Genomic DNA, 21050 nt, shown 5'->3' on the forward strand with positions numbered 1-21050 from the left:
CCACAGCTGTGGATAGTGCCTGGCACAGCCGAGTTCCAGTGGAGTGTAGCTGAAGAAATACAGCCCTATGGTAAGTGACCCAGACTCTCCATGCCAGCAGCAGCATGGATGGCATAGCCCTCACCTTCCACGCCATTTGCACTGATTCTATGCTGACACAGCCTTCTCATTACTAAACTGGCTTTCCAGAAGCCTTGGAATGGGACGTGGGGTGCAAGGTAGGGGCATTGCCCTGGGTATCAGATGTGCACGTTCCAGGAATTGGAACTGTGTGTTTCGCATTGCATCTAATCTGTTGGCATTGAGTATTGATTGTGTGTTGAAATGGCATGAGTCGGTTTCTCAGAGCCCTGCCATCTTTTGGATGAACTAATAGTGTCTGATCTCAGGGATGAAGTTCATGTTCCCTAAACCTCAGAGCCCCTCCTTTCCATCTCCAGGTTTTTGAATAATTGTCTTTGACTTTATAAAAGTGTAAGTAATTCTGATAGTCATTCCATCTGACCTGCCTAACAAGTCACCCGCCTTCCATCTTTTCATATTAATTAAAAGAGCTTTTCAGCCTATAGGCGGAACCATGTGTTAAAGTTATTCTACAACCTGCAATCTAAATATTGACCAACTGAACCAAGTAGTTTAAACTGGGGGCTACTCATGCTGGGCAAGTATCTGAAAATACACAAACTCAGCCAGTTTGTAGCTCCCTACCACTCTGTTAGATGCTGTGTAACAAGCCCACTCTGATTGAGTGGTCTGGTATATGAGTATGGAATATAACTTCCTCTGTTGATTTTTCTCCGATTGTTCTAGATAGCAGTCTCAAATATAAGTCTCATCATGATCACTTGGAGCATACTTTCAAAAATTGTGCTCCTAGGAAACCAGAACTGATGTCCGTGAAATAATCATAAAATAACTAAATGCCGAACATTTAGTAGCCAGTTGATCAGTATTTCTTGGTTGATTAAACTGCCCAGTATAGTAGGACTTCAGGGTGAGCTAGACAAGTCCTGACCTTCATAGAGGAGGCGGGGCCTTAGGCTTGGTAGGAGGAAAGGATTTAGACAGCCCAGAAGAGCAGGGGAAGGCATTTGTATATTAAGTGTGGGAAGAGCAGAGGCTGAGCAGATGTGAAAAGGCACACATGAGTTGGGTGGAGGTGGGGACTGAAAGATGAGTATGACTGTACAAAATGCACAAATTCACGTTGTTCTTATCCCGGGTATTCAGAGAAAAGTCGGAGTGGTGTGTAATAAATGTCACGTATTGGATGTGTGGGCCGGTGTGCTGACACATCTCTTTGCTCTCAAGCAGTTACCATGACTGGCTGATAGAATTGGCTGGGAGGGTGCCCCCCTTCTTTTTCTTATTTCCATTTGGGTTCTTCCTGAGATTGGAACTCACTTGAGAAAGACCACCTCAGATAGAGAAGAATGAGCCTTCCATTACAGTATATAAATAGTTGTTATGATTTCCAAACATACTTTTAAGGTACATTTTTGTGATTTTTACAAATGTGGGTTTCAGAAGGAACAGAAATTAATGTGTTAATGCATTTTGTTCATTTAGTCTGGTCATTAGGCTGGGCTTTGGCTTTTTTCCCTGGGGAAAGAAACACTGTTCCAACCACTGTGATGGAGTCTCACTCTGAATGCCAGGCCAGGACCAGCTTGGAGGTGTCAGGGTCTAGAAAGGCTTCCTGCAGGAGGTACATCTGAGCAAAATCTTGAAGTTTGAGTAGAAGTTGACCAGGTGGTGCTCCAGGAAATGGGAAAAGCTTAGGCACAGTCACATTGCAGGGGAGGACATGGCATGACTGGAGCTGCAGGGAGTTTGGTCCAGCAGGAGCACAAGGTACCTAAAGGGAAGCTGAGGCCGGAGAGGTAGATGCAGGGACTAGATCTTGACATATCTCATGGACCATGCTAAAGGGTTTGTGTTTTGTCATGAAGGCAGCAGGGAGCTGTCAAAGGGTTTAAGCAGTCTTATTGTGTGTTTAGTGTGGCTGCAGTGTGGATAATGGATTGAAGAGGGCAAGGCCGGAGTCGAAGAGGCAAGGAAAGATGAGAGCCTGACCTTGAGCATGGAGGTGGAGAAAATGACAGATGGGGAAATTTTAGAAAATAGATACAAAAGGACTTGGTGACCACTTGGGTTTGGCAGGTAAGGAAAAGTTCTGACATGAACAGTGAGTGGATGATGGTGCCATACCCGAAGGTTTGGGATACAGGAGGAAACTCAGTCTATTGAGGAAGATGATGAGTTCATGTAGGAAATATATTGACTTTGAGGTGGTTGTGTGACGTCCAAGTAGAGATTTCCGGAGGGCCCTTGGATAATGGCTCTGGAGCCCAGGAGAGATATGGTCCAGACGTTGGTATAAATGGGAAAAGGTAACTTGAATGTGGTAGTACTGTCCTAGGTGGTTTCATCTTCAAAGTATTTCTCAAAGCACCCACTGCTTTTCCATCTCCTCAGCCATCACCCTGGTCCAAGCAACATGTTACCTTCTGACTGGTGTGCCTACTTCCACTTCTATTCATTCTTACTCAGCTGGCAGGGTGATCTTTTTAAAGTGAGATGGAATCTTGTAATTCTCCTGATCAGAATTCATCACTAACTTCCATTGCCCTTAGAATAGAATTCAGACTTCTTAGCCTAGCTACAAGGCCTCGCGTGTCCTGGCCGCTGTCTGCCTGCCTCTCCACACTCACCTGAGCCATGCTTCTCTCTCACATAGCTGTGATACAGCGTACTGGTCACCTTTTACACCCTCAGACTTCTGTCTTGTGGTGTGCCCCTTTCTTTCTTCTAAGCCATAGTTCATGCTACTCCCTCTGTCTGGATTACCCTTCCCTGCCTGTGGCCTGGCTGACACCTCATCTTTCTGGTCTTACCTCAGATGCCATTTTTTCAGAGGGGCCATCTCTGACCTCCTGAGCTCTGTTAGGTTCATCCTGTATTTTTCATTCCTTAGCACTTGACACAGTTTATTAGTTACTTGTGTGTTTGTTTGGAAGCCCTGACGGTGTAGTGGTTAAGTGCCACGGCTGCTAACCAAAACGTTAGCAGTTCAAATCCACCAGGCGCTCCTTGGAAACTATGGGGCAGTTCTGCTCTGTCCTTTAGGGTCGCTATGAGTTGGAATTGACTCGACGGCAATGGGTTTGTGTGTTTGATTAGTACCTGTCCCCCCATACTAGCTCCGTGAGGGCACAGTCTACCATATGTCTTGTTTACCATTGTACACCAGTGCCTGGCACGGTCCCGAGTGCATAGTAAGCACTCTGCATACTTGTGGCTTATCGAATAAACAAGGGTCATGATCTTTGTTTCTGATCTCCAGAAACTTGCAATTTTTAGACTGTCACCAAACAAATAGAACTATGACTCAAGCTTTACAATTTATGTTGTTGATTTCAACTACTATTGACAGTTCTGTTACATTTTTAACTGTTATGGAATACTCTTTGCTTCTAGAGGACTGGGACGTTAAAATTGTGAATCTAACTTTAAGGGTATTTTTCCTCCCTGTTGCCTATATTCATTGTGGTGGCTCTGGTTAGCATGGCCTGACCCACCATCTGTCTTGACAGTGGTATGGCTACTGAGTTTTGAAATTGGAAAAACTGCTACTTGCTTCCTTGGGTTTGGCATTTGTGGCAGAGCTTAGCAGCAGTCTTCTTCAACCCTGACTTGGGAATCCTCCCAATACATGCTGTTTGCATTGCAGCTGTGGGCAAGTCCACCTTTGTGAAGTTACTGAAGAAAACTTACCCAGAGTGGCACGTAGCTACAGAACCTGTAGGAACATGGCAGGATGTCCAGGCTGCTGGCACCCAAAAAGTAAGTTTTCGGCTCTGGTGGGTAGTTGGCAGGCGTGGGTGGGTAAACTAACTAGAATAATTTAATTTGTTCTGAGTAGGTGAAGTGGCCCAGTGTGAATATCCTTTTTAAAATAGCTCCATTCCAGAAAGTAGACCATGTACACCAGAGAGGATATGGCTTGTTTGGATATGTTCAGTTTTGATTTTTGTGGTTTTTATATGTCCGTGTAAGTACGTGACTGCCTCTGTTCTTTGTGGTTTCCCAAAGCATGCCCGACCACCCTAGCTTTGAAGATTAATTTTGCTATTCCTACCCCTGAGTGTTTATGTTATTATTACTGAAGGTGACCATCAGGATTAATTGTTAGTTATAGTGATTTTAACTGATTTATAAGCTCTTAGAAATTGGGAGGAACCTTAGAGAGGATCCTGTCACACCTTGAGTCAGCGCAGAAATAACAGTTGATACGTACGAAGCACCTGCTCTGCCAGGCGCTATGCCAGGCGCTGCGCACTTCACTAAGACCTTGTGCCGTAGTCTGAGGTCCACTGCTTTGGGAAAGTCCATAGGGTTGGTTTCAACACCAGCCACAGCAGTGGGAGCAGGGAAGGACTGGTTTGGACATGAACCTTAGAGGTAGCTGAGGGGGTGGCGGCACCAGGCCTCACACTCCATGAGCTCCTCCTGCCGCCCACCCGGAACATTCACTGAGTGGCTCATTCTGGTTTTTAACAACTCTAGTTATTAGAAAGTTCTTCCTTGTGTTGAATCACATTGTGTCCCTGTAACTCTGACTCATTGGTTCAAGTTCTGCCTCTTAAGTCTTTTAACTTTTCCACACGCTAATTCTTCCGACGGTTGAAGGCAATGATTTGTCCGTGTCCTCTCCCCCTCAGGTCTTCTTTCTTTCAAGCCAAACACCTCCATTTTCCCCCAGACTGTTCCTCATTCTGAAGTAACTTTGTCTAGATAATAGCTTCGGTTTGTTAGTTTCCCACTTGGAGTTTACTAAGAGTGGTACTCATCACTCAACAGGACATTCTGAATGTAGTCTAAATGGTAGAGAATATCATAGAACTTGTTGTTTTTCCAGCCTAGAATTGTGTGACATTTTTTTTGGCAGGTACATCATGCTTATTGAGGGATTTTATTTTTTAAGTTTTTATGTTATAGGTATATATGTGCCTGTGTGTTTGTGAAATTAGCTTTTCCATAAAAAATAAATTACATCCTTTTTTCTCGGTATACCACACATCACCTGTTGTGTCAGTTTAGAAATAGTCCACAAGTTGTTTGATAACCTCTCACTTCAGGAGGGAGAACTTAACTACCCTCCCCTTCAGTGCGGTTTGGACTTAGTGATTTGCCTCTAATGAATAAAATATAGGGGAAGTAGCAGAGTGTGACTTCTAGGGTAGGTTAGAAGAGGCATTGTAGCTTCCTTCTCGCTCTGTCTCTTGTATTACCCTCTTTGTGGGGAGCCAGCCACTATGTCCTGAGGGCTTCAAAATAACCCTATAAAGAGGCCCACACAGCAAGGAACCAGAGCCTCCTGCCACCAGCTACATGCGAAGTTTTCTTGGAAGCAGATCCTCCAGCCCCAGTCAAGCCTTCAAATGACTGTAGCCTCAGCCAACATTTTGACTACAACTTCATGAGAAACCCTGAGCCAGAACTACCCAGCTAAGCCACTGCCCAAATTCCTGCCCCACAGAAAATGAGAGTGTTTTTTAAGAACTGAATTTTGACATAATTTGTTACATAGACATAGGTAACTAGTACTTCTGCAGTCCCATTATCCAGAGGTAAGAGTTAACATTTACGTCCTTTATACTTTTTTCTGCAGAGGAAAAAAAATTACATATACACACATTTTTTACGTAAATATGTAAAAGGATAAGGAGCCTTGGTTGCTCAGCTGCTAACCTAAAGGTGTGTGGTTTGAACCCACCAGCCACTCCATGAAAGAAAGATGTGGCAGTCTGCTTCTGTAAAGATTACAGTCCTGGAAACCCTGTGGGGCATTTTGACTCTGCCCTATAGGGTTGCTATGAGTGACTTGGCAACGGTTTTTTGTTTGTTTTGTTTTTTGATATGTCATTGATTGTCAATTTAATAATGCTTCTAAAGGATAATTAAAATGTCTGTTGAGTTTAGTTTAATAACCATTAAATCTAAGACATATCCCAGTTTCAGATATGTGGGAAAGAAAAAAAAAAGATTTAGAATTCTTACCCTCTGAGCTCTCATTTTTGGGATCTGTATTCTCCATTAATTTCTGAGAGAAATGTGTTAAAATTTTGTAGTTTCATTGTGTTTTGTCAGTTTCTTCTTGTATTTTTAATTGACTTTACTGTTTGTTTATATATTTTAATGCTAAAGGTTACAGCCTAGATAACCATATGGGGCAGTTCTACTCTGTCACATGGGGTCACTATGAGTAGGAATCCAAGAACAGCAAAGAGCTTTTAACAGTAACAACAATGTAGACCCTATAAAAGGTTCAGGAGTTCTCCATGGAGTCTTTAGTATATTGTAGCTTCTTATAACAGTTAATGCTCTTTTTTTTTTTTTCTGGGTACAATTTTGCCACATCTGCTTTTTATTTCCATCTACCTGGTGGATTTTGCCATTTCTTTGTTTTCAACCAGCCTGTCATTTTGTTTTCGGTGTTTCTTTATGAACAAGATTTTTAGTTTTTTACCCAACCTGAGGATTTCCCTTTCATGGGAATGTTACTCCTGAATTACACTTAGTTTTTGCCTGCTACTTTATCTTGTTCTTTCTATTTATTTTCATTTCCTTTTGCTGTATTTACAAATTTTCTTCCATTTTCTCTCCTTCAGTTATCTATTTTTATTCTACCAGTGTTGACATTTAAATTAAAAAAAAAAAAAGTATGTGTTTCTATCTTTCAAGGTTAATGGGAGTCCCTGGGTGATGCAGATGACTAATGTGCTCAGCTGCTAACTGTAAGGTTGGAGGTTTGAGTCCACCCAGAGGTGCCTCAGAATAAAGGCCTGGCAATCTACTTCCCCCAGAAAATCAGCCACTGAAAACCCTATGGAACACAGTTCTGCTCTGATGTACATGGGATTGCCATGATTCGGGTCAACTCATCAGCTACTGGGTTTTTTTTTTTAATCAGTGTTAATGCAGTGTCTGTGGAAAAAACGACTCTACTGCTCTGTTACTACCTTCTTCTCCAGGCCTCTACCCATCAGATGTATTGCAGTAATTTGAAATTTCAGATCCAGAGTGTTTTTACGTTACGAAATTTCCCTTGTAACAATAATTCTTGAATTGGCATTAAGCTTCATAACCATATGAACAATAGTTGCTTTATACTTAACTCTGTTCTGCTGGTTTATTACTAACCACTGCTTTCTCCTTACCACACACTTCTCATCTCTTAGTTCTTTATTTTGATGCATTTTTCGGTTGGCTGGAATACATTCTAGAGAAGTTTTTTTAGAAGGAGCATGGGTGGTGTAATTCCTGAGTGATTGCTTGTCTAAAAAGGTTTTTCTTTTGCCCTGGCATGTGAAAGGTAGTTTCTTTTGGAGAGAAGTGTTATGTGGTGCTGATCCTTTTTTCTTTATACGTAATGCATATTTTTTCCCCATGATAGCGTGTTTCATTTGTCTGTCTGTCTGAATGAACTGTTGACATTTCGTGAGGGTAGAGTTAGTCGTGAGCACCCCTCTCCCGCGCTCTCTCTCTCTTTCTGTGAACTGCTCTATATGTAAACATATATAAATTCTTTCTGGCAAACAGTGAATTTCTTGAATGGAATGCCTCACATCTGAGAGATTTTCCTTAATTTTTTCTTTGATTTTAGCTTATTTTCTATCTAACCAGTTCCCTCTGACATGAACTCCTATTGTACCGTGGTTTTAAACTTTTTTTCTGTCCGTTTAGCTAGAGAGCCCACATACTCCTATTTGCACAGTGATTTTCAGTGAAAAGTGGTGAGATTTGAGGAGAAAGACACTGTCCTGTGGGCGGGGGTCTTCCTCTGCACAGCTCCTCTTTTGTTGGGGTGACGTTTTCCCTCTGTCTATATCTGATCATTTCCTTGATTAGATTTGTCTGAGCTAGGGGTACTTAAAGTTGCAGGAAATCATTTGGGCCCCTGTTTGGAAAGTTATTTGATTCAAAATCGAATGACTTGTGAGCTGGAACACAAGTGACATTACATCTTGATGTGTCTTTCCAAAAGAAACAAAAAACAAAAAAATACCCTACCACTGTATTACAATATATATTGAATCTCCTCCTTCTGCCGTGCGTGTCTTTTCATTCCTTTCATAATTTTCTGCCCTTTTTTTTCCCCCCTCTTAGTTTAGGGAGACTTTCTCGAGCAGATACTTTATAGGGGTCTTCTAATTCATTAATTAGGTTTACTGCAGTGGAGCAGTTCTGCTGTACACACATGGGGCCACCATGAGTCAGAATTGAGGGCAACTAACAGCAACAACAATTCAGAAGCAGATTGCCAGACCTTTCTTCTGAGGTACCTATAGGTGGGTCCAACTACCACCTTTCAGTTAGCAGCCAAGTACAGTAACCGTTTGCACCACTCGGGACACTTGCTGTAGTATACAGTCTAATTACTATCTTCACTGGGTGTTTTATTTTGGCAACTACGTTTTTCACCTCTAAAAATGCTGTGTTTTTTTTTTTTTTTTTTTTCATAATGCTCCTTCTTTTATGGTTGCCTATTCTTGTTTTTGGAAGCCCTGGTGGCGTACTAATTAAGAGCTGTGGAGGCTAATCAAAAGGGCAGCAGTTTGAATCCACCAAGTACTCCTTGGAAATCCTATGGGGCAGTTCCACTCTGTCCTGTAGGGTTGCTATGAGTCAGAATCGACTCAACGGCAACAGGTTTGGTTTTTACATGTATTCTTGTTTTATCAGTGAGACAGTCCCTTGAACCTCACTGAGTTTGTTTGTTTGTCTTCTGATTCTGCCAGCATTTTTGTCTCCCAGGAGGTGGCTTGTCCTGAGCGCACAGATTGGTCCTCTTCTTCTGAACAGCTGGCTGTTTTTATATTCAGCGACATTCCCTGTATTTGTTTATACATTTGAAGGGATGTTTGCAGTTGTTTCTATAGCTGAGATGGGTTCTTTCAGAAGTCATGTAGGCTCTGGTGCAGTTTTTTGTTCAGGAATATATCCTCCCTTTGGTAGCCCAAAGCTCGCTAGTGAAATAACCCTCATCTAGTCAACCTACCACAAGCACCCCATCCATATGGTCAGCATTCATGCAATCTGTGAACTATGCCACAGACCAAGGGCTGCGCTCCACAGTCTTTAGTGATAACATCAGAGACTCAGGTAGATTCAGATTTGCCCCCTTGCTTCTAACTCCAGCTCTTAGCTAGGTGCCATTTATGAGGCCAGGGTGTGTTTGTAGGGAGCAACTTCCCTTCCATAGATGTAAAATGGCTTTCTGATCCACCCTGCTGTTACCTGCATTGCACCTGCTGATGCCTTTCAAAGTTTCAGGTGTATGGCTAGGATGCTTCTTTGGAATCTAGGGATGCTATTTAGGAAGCTGGACTACTTGTTGTCTCATCATTTTTCTCCTTCTCTATCTTTGTCTCCACCTGAAAATGCTGTCTTCTCAATCCCCATTTCCGTCTGTGGAAATTCCACGTATCACTTAATTCCCAGCTGAATGCCACCTTTTTCCAGAAACTTCCTGAGATGCCTTCAACCATATATAATTACCCCTTTATCACATGTTCCACTTTATATTCTAGCTTCTTATGTCCTTGTTAACCCTTGCCTTTTGCACTGTGAGCTTCTTGAGTTCTGGAGCCATGTCTTGTTCACCTTTATATGAAGAGGTTAGAAGAAGCTGGGTTTGAGCCCTTACTCAACACTTATTCACCATGAAACCTTAGACAAGTAAGTTACTTAACTTCTCTGAGTGGATTTTCCTCTTTGGAAAATGAATATAGTGATAGTACTTACCTCATGAAGCTGTTTCAAAGATCAAACAAGATAATATAGTGAACACTGAAATAAATATTAGTTCTGTTTTCTGTTTCTCTTACAGCACCTAGCCCATGTAGCACCTAATCCACCACAGGCCTTCAGTTGACAGCAGTTGAGTGCGTGAAAGCAAATACTTCCTCTCCTGTGTTGAGTCAGTGGCGGAGCACGGATAGAACTCAGGGCTCCTGAGGATCCCACACACCCTCCCACTTGCACATGTGGAGTACGTGGGTCCTCAGATGCATTTCATAAAGCCTCTAGAATGGAAGGAGGAGGAATTTTTTTTTTTTTTTAAATAACAGTCTCTTGGTTATGAATGTTGAACTTTATGAATAACTCATACTTAAGAATGGATGCCATAAAGCCTATTATATTAAATTTTGAGTTAAATACATACAGTAGTCTGTAATAATGAACACATGCACTACTTTGTTACACTCTTGAAAACGTGTGGTTTGGAAGTGTTTCTTAAGTGTTTTAGGTGCATAGAAAGGGAATATATATATATGCTAAGACAGACTTTTGACTGACACGAAATAAGAACCGTATGTACCTCTTTAGACTTACCTACAAATTCGGCTTAAAGATAGATTTAAGTATGGATTTCGACTGTAACCCGGGGATTGCCTGTGAACAAATTGTCGCCCTTGTATGAAGGATAGAGGATCCTATTTGTTGGTTAATTAGCTGGGTTTTCAAATAAGCAGTTGCTTTCTTGTCTGGATTGAAGTTTGACAGAGAGGTAGCCACAGATGGAAGCTCAGAAGAGAGGCAACATAGTCTTAAAATGGAAAGATTTGATTCAAAGTGGTGTTTCAGATGGTTGTTGATAATTAAGGCCTCCCCACGTAGACCCACCAAACCAGTGACTAAATGACTTCTCATTCTGTGCATGGTTCTTTTTTTTTTTTTTTTTTACATTTGAAAACCAATTTTTTAAATCAATATAGAGTACAGCCGTAACACTCCCAGTCGAAGCCACACAAGCTTCCTTTCCAGTAAGGGTGCCCTTTAGAGGTTTTTGTGTTTTGTTAAAACCAGCTTATCTTGAATCTAACAGTGTGCTTTTTCACTACTGTCCCTCAGCTTGAGCAGTTGTAATGAGGTAGTGGGCGTTTTGGTCTTTGTCTTAGGCTGGGTTGTCTAGAGAAGCAAAACCAGTGAAGTGTGTATATAGAGAGAGAGGGGGAGACTTTCTGTGCATAGTTCTTCCTCTGCTCTTCTGTTACATTGAAGGTGGCAGGTCATCTCCCTCTATCAGATTCTTGTCTAATAAGGTAGTATGTAGCTTGGACTAATCCTGGGAATGTGATTGTACCTTTTTTTGTGTGCGTGCTCTAAGTGAAAGTTTACAAATCAAGTCAGTCTCTCACACAAAAACTTTTCCACACCTTGTTGTATACCCCTGGCTGCTTGATTGTACCTTTTAAGTGGAAGAAAACTTTTAAAATTGCTTTCCTCATTGACTGTTAAACCTGTAGAGGTGGGGACTATGTACCATGGGGTATATACTCCTTCTAGGAAATTTTCCTCTTTTGTAATCTCCCTCTAGGCCTCTACTGCCCAAAGTCTTGGAAACTTACTGGATATGATGTACCGGGAGCCAGCACGGTGGTCCTACACATTCCAGACATTTTCCTTTATGAGCCGCCTGAAAACACAGCTGGAAGCCTTCGAACCCTTACAGGCCCGGGAGCCGGTCCAGGTCTTTGAGAGGTCTGTGTACAGTGACAGGTAAGACACTAAGCCCTGCACCAGCTACAAGCCACACATTCAGTGCTGCATGTTTTGTTCTTCACGCTCACGCCCCACACCGTGCTTGTCATTGAAAATTGTGCTTTGAAAAACCATCTTCTTTGTAAAAATAATGCCACGTAGATATGTCCAGGCTTATGATTCCAAGAGGGCATCATATATATCAAAAATAAAAAACCAAACCCATTGCCATTGAGTCGATTCGGACTCATAGTGACCCTATAGGGTTTCCAAGGCTGTAATCTTTATGGAAACAGACTGCCACATCTTTCTCCCGTGGAGCAGCTGGTGGGTTTGAACTGCTGCTGACCTTTTGGTTAGCAGCCAAGCACTTTTAGCCACTACGCCACCAGGGCTCCTTTTGTATATGTTAAGAAAGGAAATTGTGCTTTTCATAAACTGAATGCACTCGATTTCCCACATTACCACTGGTTATGTTGCTTTATTCTGTTCTGGCATAGAGACAGCCTGGTAGCTACCTGCATGACCATTACATGCTGAAAGGCGGCACAGAGTAAACACTGAAGTAGCAGCATATGTTCTAGGGAACCAGATGAATCAGTGGTTGGCTCTCACCTTGAAGAGGAAAGTGGACAGAATTAAAAATGAGTGTTCTTAATATAGTACAAGACATATATTCATTGTTTTTCAGAAAAGGATTTCCGGGTGGAAAAAGCACATCTGGGAAATTGGCTTCTGTCTCGTAGTTAGTCTTTTTTGACACCTTCTTCTGTGACAGGGCTATTACTGACCAGAGTCTGTAATGGACAACAGTGCCTGTGTCAGGTCAGGGGAGGGGTGTTGTCCTGACCACCTGAGAGAGTGAGGGGTGAAGGCTCGAGTAATACAGCCTTGCCGCAGCTCAGGAAGCCAGCCTCATCTCTTCCCAGGGAACTAGTCCGCCCAGGCTGTGAGTTCCTGGCTCAGCCACAGAGACAGGCTCTGATGTATGGTCAGGCTGTCTAGAGACAAAGTCAGGGCATCTAGATCTGGACCCTGCTGGGCTTTTCCTTCTCTGAAGGTTGTGAATGACCTCTGTCAGCATGAAATAATACTTTAAAACATAATGGTCTGGCTTAAGCCTCTCCAAGTTAGCAAAATGGAAAATGCCGTATTCTCTTTGTCCATTCATTCACTTCTAAAGACACTGAGTTACTTGGTCACCTGTTTAATGCCAAATTAGACAAACTCTTTCTCCTCCTTAGTGTTCCCATAAAGCCCCTGGAGGAAAGAAATAAGGGTATACTTGTAAATGCTTTGTGATTTTTCTGACTTTATGCGATATTTTGTGAAATATGCAAAACAAACCCTCCAGGCTACACATTGCTTCTCTGTGTACGGGGAGAGAACCTACTTTTTAAAAAAGCCAAATAAGTGAGTTACAAATGGTTGGGCTATAAGTTCTGGTTCTTTTTCAACCATTTGTAGACAGGGTTCTTCCTCTCCCCTCTCCTAAGCCTCACCTCTTGGGCTAGGAAGTCGAACTACATATAACCACCTGGGTTGCTTAGAAACATATTCACAGCCGACTTTTTGATTTCTAGCCCCTTAGTGAGGTATGCGTGTGAGACCCTCAGAGGAAAACAGAAGTAGGGATACTTGTATGCTAAGTGCAAATACATTGTTACGAAGCCACATGGATCTTAGCATTTACTTGGAAGAGATGAGAATTGATTGCATTATGGACAGCCACAGCATCCTGGATGTTGTCTTCAGAGGGGCATTTTTTGGGACAGAACAGATAACTAACTACAAATTCTGCTCATCTTGATGGTTACTTAGACTCTTCCTATTCTTTTAAAATGCATTCACGCATTTATTCTTCATTCAACACAGAGGAATTGAATGCCTCCTGTGTTGAGGCACAGCAGGGCACCGAGGCTGCAGCAGTGAGTGTGGCCTTCACAGCCATCCTAGTCTAGCAGGGAACACTGAGACTGAACACTTTTTCACGTGTGTTCCAAAGGAAGAACGCAGGTTTGGTGGAACGGATTACAGGGAGGAAGAAATCTAGATCGTTTCTGTTTGAGTAAAAGGAAATAGCCCGTGACTCCGAAGCAGGGCCCCTTTCCTAGGTCCCTAGGCAGGTTCCTCGCTGCAGCCCCTGCACTCAGACCACACAGCGGTTCCCTCCCGTTAGCATTCAGCCCCGCACCCTTCTGCTCCCGCTCTTCCCATTCCCCACCAGCTTTGGAGAAAGAAAGAAGTGCTCATTCTCAAGAAAGGTTGGGGCCCCTTTTATAGGGTATATTAACAAGTACTTACCAAATTCTCTTTATAAGATCTTAATTTCATCGTCTTGTTACCTCTGCAGGAACCCTGGTGGTGCAGTGGTTAAGCACTCGGCTGCTAACTGAAAGGTCGGCGCTTCGAACCCACTAGCTGCTCCACAGGAGAATGATGTGGCAGTCTGCTTCTGTAAATATTTACAGTCTTGGAAACCCTGTGGGGCAGTTCTGCTCTGTTCTGTAGGGTCACTATGAATCAGAATCGACTTGACAAGTTTTGGTTTAGTTACCTATGAAGAAGCTGAAAATATTTTTCAGAACCTGAGTTACAGAAGTCACCTCTTTTTTTTGTTGTTGTTGCCTTCAGCTAGACTATAGCTAAACCATTCCAGACTAGAAGAGTTTGCTTATGGGACTCCCAAATTAGGTTCTTCATATTGTTGTTGTTAGGTGCCATTGAGTCGGTTCCGACTCCTAACATCCCTGTAGGACAGAGTAGAACTGCCCTTTAGGGTTTCCGAGGAGTGGCTGGTAGATTTGAACTTCGGACCCTGTGGTTAGCAGCTGTAGGTCTTAACTGCTGTGCCACCGGGTTCCAGCTTCTTCATATCCCAGTGAAAAAGTATTTGTAGTAATAGCTAAGATGTTTTGAACACTAAGTGCCAATTACTGTTCTAAGCACTTTATGACATACAATCATCAAAGCAACTCTGAGTTAGGTCTGTTACCCCTCTTTATAGAGGAGGAAACGGGCTCAGGGAGCTTAGGTGATATGCCGAAGGTGACACAGCTAGTGAATGTTGGAGCCAGGGATAGAGTCAGGAATGTGACCCTGGAGCCCATTGTCTTACTGCGACACTCATGGCTTTGCAGTCTACACTTCTTGAGCCACTTGTAGACAGGGTTCTGAAATTCATTTTCGTAGAAGTGGCCAGTTGCTGAGCTTTGCTTTTGAAACCGGAGTTCATTGTTTAGGATGTAGATTATGTTTTGTATCAAGATGCCTGATGGTTTCTGTTTAGCTCTGAATTCCTGTTTTCCATATGCTCCTTTAGTTGTGGAAGCCAGGAAGGGCCAAAGCTAATTTGGTTTTTAGCTTTAGCTTTCCTTTATCTGAATTAGAAGCTCAGCAGTGGAGGAAGCAAGCAGACGAGGACTCATCTGTGCTTTGGAGGAGAGTCTGCTTCCTTGGTAATACTACAGCTATTGTAGCTCCATAGATGATACCACTATCTACCGTTCCTTATCCACTTCTCAAAAGACAAAAAGATGGCTCAGAGCTAGGAGACTCAGAAGCCCTCATGAAATGAATGTGGTGGGTGGCTTTTTAGTAGATTCAATTTGTTTTAGGGGAAGGGGAGGGGAGCTTGCTATAATGATGATAATGTTGTCTCAAAAGTTCCAGTTGAAATGCACCATTTGCTGTACATTCTGGCTGGTCTCTAGCAGGGACCATTGTTAAAGACCAGTGGTACTCTCTTCCATTGTTCCTTTTCTTGCAGTTAGTTAATCCATCTGGAGAGCTGCGAGTTAGGCCTCTCGAGTCTAGATGCTATTTCCCATACTAGTTTTGAGCAGGGAGGAAGGATGTGGGTTAACAACTCAATTTTTTGAGGATTGATGAGGAGCTAGAAAGGGTAAGTGGTTTGAACAGACATGGAACAAGTTGGTTATTGATTTTTCTGCTTCTCTCTCTCTTGCCTTTCATTCCATTCCCCATTCTTCTCCCTCCCCATGATCCCGTTTACATTTCCAACCAGGTATATCTTTGCAAAGAATCTTTTTGAAAATGGTTCCCTCACTGACCTCGAATGGCATATCTATCAGTACTGGCATTCTTTTCTTCTCCAGGAGTTTGCCAGCAGGCTCAGATTACATGGCTTCATCTACCTACAGGCTACTCCCCAGGTAACACAGAACCTATAAAGCCTTATGGGGCATAGGAAACCTAAGAGATGGCATTCTCCAAGCCCCGTTTTTTCAGTTGGAGAGCCCAGAGAGCGGTGGGCGAACACCATACCGTTCTGGCATTGAGACCTTGTGCAGCAGAGTGCCAAAGCAATTCACTGTGCATAGAAAGGGTCCCTCTTGGGGTACCAACAACAGAAGCAAATCAGAAGCTATCTTTATCACCCAGGGTTTGCAGGTTGGACTCTATGATTGGGTGGCCTATATCCAGTTGCCTCAGTTTTTCCTTCCCTCTAACTGAGTCATCAGAGTCTCTGGTGGTCTGGATGATTTCCTAAATAGGACCTGGGGAGGGAGAGAAGGAGGGTTTCCTTACCTCTTCCTGATACTGCCTTGAATGGCCCCCTGTTGAATCAGGATGCTGCTGGTAAGGCAGGATGCACTACAGAAGTTGCATCCCCTGACTTTTGGACTTGGACTTCGGAGCCAGCCCAGCACTCAGTAGGAAGTGGTGTAATGGAGGGAGCAGTGACATCTCTGGAGACAGCAGTAGTCCTTAGCCTGTGCCAACTGGCAGTGACCTTGGCAGCCCCTGAAGGCCTTTCCACTACAAGAGTCCTTGTCTGTGAACTATACTGGCTCAGACTAAATGATCTCGAAGGGGTCTTACAGAGTGGGGTTATGAGTCAAGGCAAGAGGTATTTTTTGAGAGAAATCTGTGTTTGTATATAGTCAAATGCCAGAAGTACCACCTAATCTTAGAAGGAGGGAAGGCTCTCTTTAGTTTAGAGGTCATGCTTTTAGAGGTGGTCCTGAGCCTTGTGGACAGGAGAAAGCCTGAGAGCGAGAGCAGGATGAGAAAATGAATGGGAGAGCCGCAGTCACAAAGACTTGCAGGAGCCAGAGAGGAGAGGGCCTTGCCCAGGAAGGTTGCTGCTGGGACGGAGGCCCTTGGATGTAAAATTGGAACAGATATTAGGGGCCTTTGTGTTAGCAGTTTCTGGAGATTGTAGGGCAGAAGGTAAATCATAGGGAATAAAGAGATTCCACAGAAACAAGGATGTCAGAAGAGTAAATAAGGTCTAAGGTATAATATGAAACCGAACTCGAGATTCAGAGGACAGAGACCCTTCAATGAAAAGGACCAGGCTGAAGTTAGATGCATTAATTGCTGGTGGACTGGCTTGGTCACATTTATGCAACTTCTTTCAGTAGACTCCATTTGCCTGGGACCAGAAACACAGAAGGCGAATTATAAAAGTGATTATAATTTAGAGGTGGGGGCTTGTGTCAGTGATGAGGAGAGGAGGAGTTCCTGGCCAGAGAGGGTGAGCTTGAAGAAGCTGAGTGTAGGGTTCCAGGTAAGAGAGAAGCCCTGGCGCCTTAGGAGGGCTTATGATCTGGCCAAGGAGGAGCGAGAGGGTGGGAGTTGGACCAAAGGATGATTCTGTTCGGAATTTGAAGAGGTGTCAGATTCTCAGTGGGAGTCAAGAGATGGCTGAGCTGAAAGAATCAGTAGGCCGAGAGGCTGAGCATGAGGCAGAGGAGAAGAACTAAGAGTACTGACCTCTCCTTTTCCCAGGAATACAGGACTTCAACATAATCCACTTGGTGTGATGAAAACAGGATGGGGGAGGAGCAGGGGTGGAAGTGGACTCACTCCTGGGAGGGAGACAGGGCTGCCTGGCCAGCTCTTGTTTCTGGGGAGTTGAGGTTGAACACAGACACTGGGACCCAGCAAAGAAGGCAAGAAGATCTTCCCCGCTTTTCTTCTTTGGGCACGCTGAATGACTGTGAGAAGGGGGCAACGATGACAGTGGTGGTAGTGATTGTTAGTACTGTGGGGGTGCTGATAAATCTTTTTTGGAGAGACTAATTGAGGTATTTCAGCTGGGGAAGAATGGGGGGAGCCGAAGAATTATTGCAATTCATTGGTAAAAATAGCATATTTGTTTTGGGATTAAATGGGAATTGTGGTGCTATTTTGATAACAGTAGAACCAGGGACCCTGGAGTGCCCATTTTCTTCTCTGGCATCACCCTTAACCCCTTCTGTGAGACTCAGAAGTAAGTACACCCAAGAGAAGAGCAGAACAGAAATGAAGGCATCTCTGTAAAAAGCTGTGCAAGTGGCCAGTGCCCCAGGCAGAGCCCTGGTGAATGCGGAAGTTAGAACTAGTGCACGTGGACACAGGTTTTCATCCTGGACTTTCTGGCTTTAAGGCCTGTGCTCTTCCCACTACACTTGGCCTCCAGCAGGAGGCAGAGTGAGTATGGAGCTCTTGCTACCAGATGAGAGGCGATCAGGCCCTGACTGGGCAGAGGTGGGAGGAGTGACAAGGAGAGAACCAACTGGAAATAGATTAAAGAAAAGTTAGTGACTTCCTGGATATGGTTGGGAGGAGAGAAAAGAAAGATAATTCTAGATTCCCAGCTTAGGTGTCTGGGTGAATGACACTTGCCATTAACCAACTTAGGATACTCCAGAGAAAGCAGGATTAAGGCAAAGCAAATGGTGAAGTCAAGCCAGTGAATAATTCCCTCTAAATGAATAAGAAAACAAGACAGCAGAAGCGAAGCCATGGCTTGTTGTGCCCGGGACAGACATCATGAGTGGGCCTAAGACCCCCACAAGACTGAACTGTAACAGCATGTAAGCTCAACGGGGTCTGGGGAATGTCTTTTAGGTTTGTTTGGAGAGACTGCACCGGAGGGCCAGGGCAGAAGAGAAAGGAATTGAGCTGGCTTACCTGGAGCAGCTTCACGATCAGCACGAAGCCTGGCTTGTCCACAAGACAACCAAGTAAGTGGCGAAAAGAACAGAATTGGAGACCTGCCTCCCTACAGCCTTCCTGCATGTTAAGTTTAGCATGCGTCCCCATAAGAAGGTTCAAAGTGTACTAGAAGTGCCTGGAAGGTCAGCATTTTCCAACTCAGAAGGTTAATACTGGATGTAACCTTACATTCCAAGGGACTTTTTATTAGATTCCGTTTCTCCAGCTTTTTTTTTTTTTTTTTCTTTTCACATTTCCCTAGGTTGAACATTGTATTTAGTGATGGTGATTGTTGGCACATGGGGAAGGGCTGAAAACTTTCAGAGAAATTGTCAGTTTTACTAAGTTGACATTCCTAGTTTTTACCTCTTCTCCCATACAAGCTTGGTACGTTGTCCACTTAAAATGTTTGGAGCTTTGACCTTTAGTAGCAGTCTCAAGACCAAAGAGAAACCTCAGTCTTCCTCTTTTCAGCCAACTTTAGTAGTGACTTTTTTTCTAATGTTATTTATGTGTGATTTCATTGAGAAGCCCCGTGAATTCAGATCTGTTCTCTGAATTGCTGAGACTTGGTGAGTATGTGAAACTTTGCTCAGGTTTCTTTTCTCTTTTTGTCCCTCCAATGTTCACGCTTCCACAGGCTCCACTTTGAGGCTCTGCTGAACATTCCAGTGCTGGCACTGGACGTCAATGATGATTTTTCGGAAGCAGGAACCAAACAAGAGGAACTCATAAGAAAGGTGAAAAGGACCTTACCTCCTGCTTTCTGGTGGTTTTCTTTTTCTGATTGTACTTTAATCTTTCTGGCCTTTGTATCCAGCTTCAGTATGATAGGTATTGTGCTTTGTACCTCAAGTTTTATTTCACACACAAAGCATGTGGGAGCTTACACAAGTTACAAATATAATCCCTATTCGCTGAAAGTAATTTGAGGTAATAATTGTTAAATTATTGACCTGTAATGTGTTTCCCAAGTAACCTCCGCTCCTGAGGTATCCTGTTACTGTTATATGCCATCGGGTCACTTCCGACTCATAGCGACCCTGTAGGACAGAGTAGAACTGCCCCATAGGGTTTCCAAGGAGTGACCATGGATTCGAACTCCTGACCTTTTGGTTAGCAGCCAAGCTCTTAACCACTATGCAACCAGGGCTCCTAAGGTATTCTAGAAGTGGGGAAATGAGACTTCTGGAATCTCTTCCCAGTTCTGCCACTCGCTACCCTGGGCAGATCACTTGTCCTCTCCGTGCTGTTTTCCGTTCCTCACAAAAACCTCCTGGGCCTGGCTCCATGTACATTGTAGATGACTATTGAATAGTCTGCTGAAATGTGAAATTTAACTTTGGTTTTTCTCTTTCTACAGGTGAACACCTTTGTAAAGAACCTGTGACCAATGCCATGATGTTCTGGCTGTAATCTGGGCTCTCCGACTTTCTGAAGCTAGAATAATGTCCAGCCACCCACCCGCCCACCTTTCCTAAAGTTTATTTAACTTTATTTCTGTTCCAGTTGTTCCATTCATTTCAGCACGTGTCTGTTGATGCATGCCTGCCCTGAGCTTCCCTCTAGACTAGCAGTTTTCACCTCAGAAAAGCCTTAGCTTTTGTTCTTGAGCCCTTTGGCACCAAGACTTCCTTCTGTGTTCACTTGTTCTCTCTGACCTTCCGGGGAAGGAATTGCTCCCAGGGCCCTTGACCAAGCCCCACTGAGGGCAGGAAGGAGGGAAGTAAAGTGGCTCAGGAACCAGTGAGAGCTCAGGTGTGAGCCTAGAGCTAGGAAAATGGAGCCCGAGCTCCAGGAAGCTTCTTTATCTCTTCCCATCCTCCAACTCTTGGTATGGGGGTTGGCGGTGGGGAGGCAGATTTAGTCCTTTGTCTTAGAGCTGAAGAACCTGGCTGGAAGGGAGGGAGGGAGCAATCAAGAGCCTAAAAATTTAGCATGTAATGTTTAGGATTTGGTCATCCTGACACTCTGGTCTGTTGTAAATACTTTAGCTGTGGAGTGTCAGTTGATCTTGAAGGAGTGAAGCTGTCTGTTCTAGAAAGAAAAATGTGTGTATGCTGCTCTTCAAGCTTCAAGGACAGTTTATTGCTAGGGGAGAAAAGCACATGGCTCTACAGAAGTGAAGTCTCCGTTGCAACAAGCCTGCAGGCCCAGTGGTTCTCGGGAGGAGAGTTCCTGCGTGGAGCCCTGGACAGTGGCGCAGGCATGCAGGAGCACGAATGTGCTCGGGACCAGTGTCTCAGAAGACAGAACCCTGTCTGTCCCTTTGTGCTTTGGGAAAATGAGTGCGAGATTGGTTTCTAACAAATGGGTAATGTTTTGAAATAAAAATACAGTGGTTTCTTTATCTCACTTGTTCTTTTTCTTTTTAACTTTTTACAGCTTTATTGAGAAAATTCATATACCACAGAATTTGCACATTTAAAGTACACAATTCAGTTGCTTTTAATATTACCTACAGGGTTATATGACCATCACTACAATAATTCCAGAACATTTTCATCACCCTAAAAAGAAACCTTGTACCAGTTAGCAGCCTCTACCCATTT

General features: G+C 43.5%; 1 protein-coding gene across 6 annotated transcripts in view; it reads left to right on the forward strand.

The window, feature by feature from the left end:
• Window positions 1-20848, forward strand: part of DGUOK (deoxyguanosine kinase) — a 30991-nt gene extending 10143 nt beyond the window's left edge. The window contains exons 2-9 of one of the 6 annotated variants that reach the window (XM_064268739.1): window positions 7-70; window positions 2001-2163; window positions 3734-3846; window positions 11387-11568; window positions 15578-15725; window positions 18412-18527; window positions 19139-19238; window positions 19862-20848. In XM_064268739.1, the coding sequence (XP_064124809.1) occupies window positions 11423-11568; window positions 15578-15725; window positions 18412-18527; window positions 19139-19238; window positions 19862-19888 (537 nt within the window). In that variant the 5' untranslated portion in view covers window positions 7-70; window positions 2001-2163; window positions 3734-3846; window positions 11387-11422 and the 3' untranslated portion in view covers window positions 19889-20848. The other 5 variants (XM_064268737.1, XM_064268738.1, XM_003413685.4 and 2 more) reach the window with 5 other exon arrangements.
• Window positions 20849-21050: the final 202 nt, after the last annotated feature.

The sequence above is a fragment of the Loxodonta africana genome, chromosome 15, assembly GCF_030014295.1.
Source record: "Loxodonta africana isolate mLoxAfr1 chromosome 15, mLoxAfr1.hap2, whole genome shotgun sequence".
NCBI lineage: Eukaryota > Metazoa > Chordata > Mammalia > Proboscidea > Elephantidae > Loxodonta > Loxodonta africana.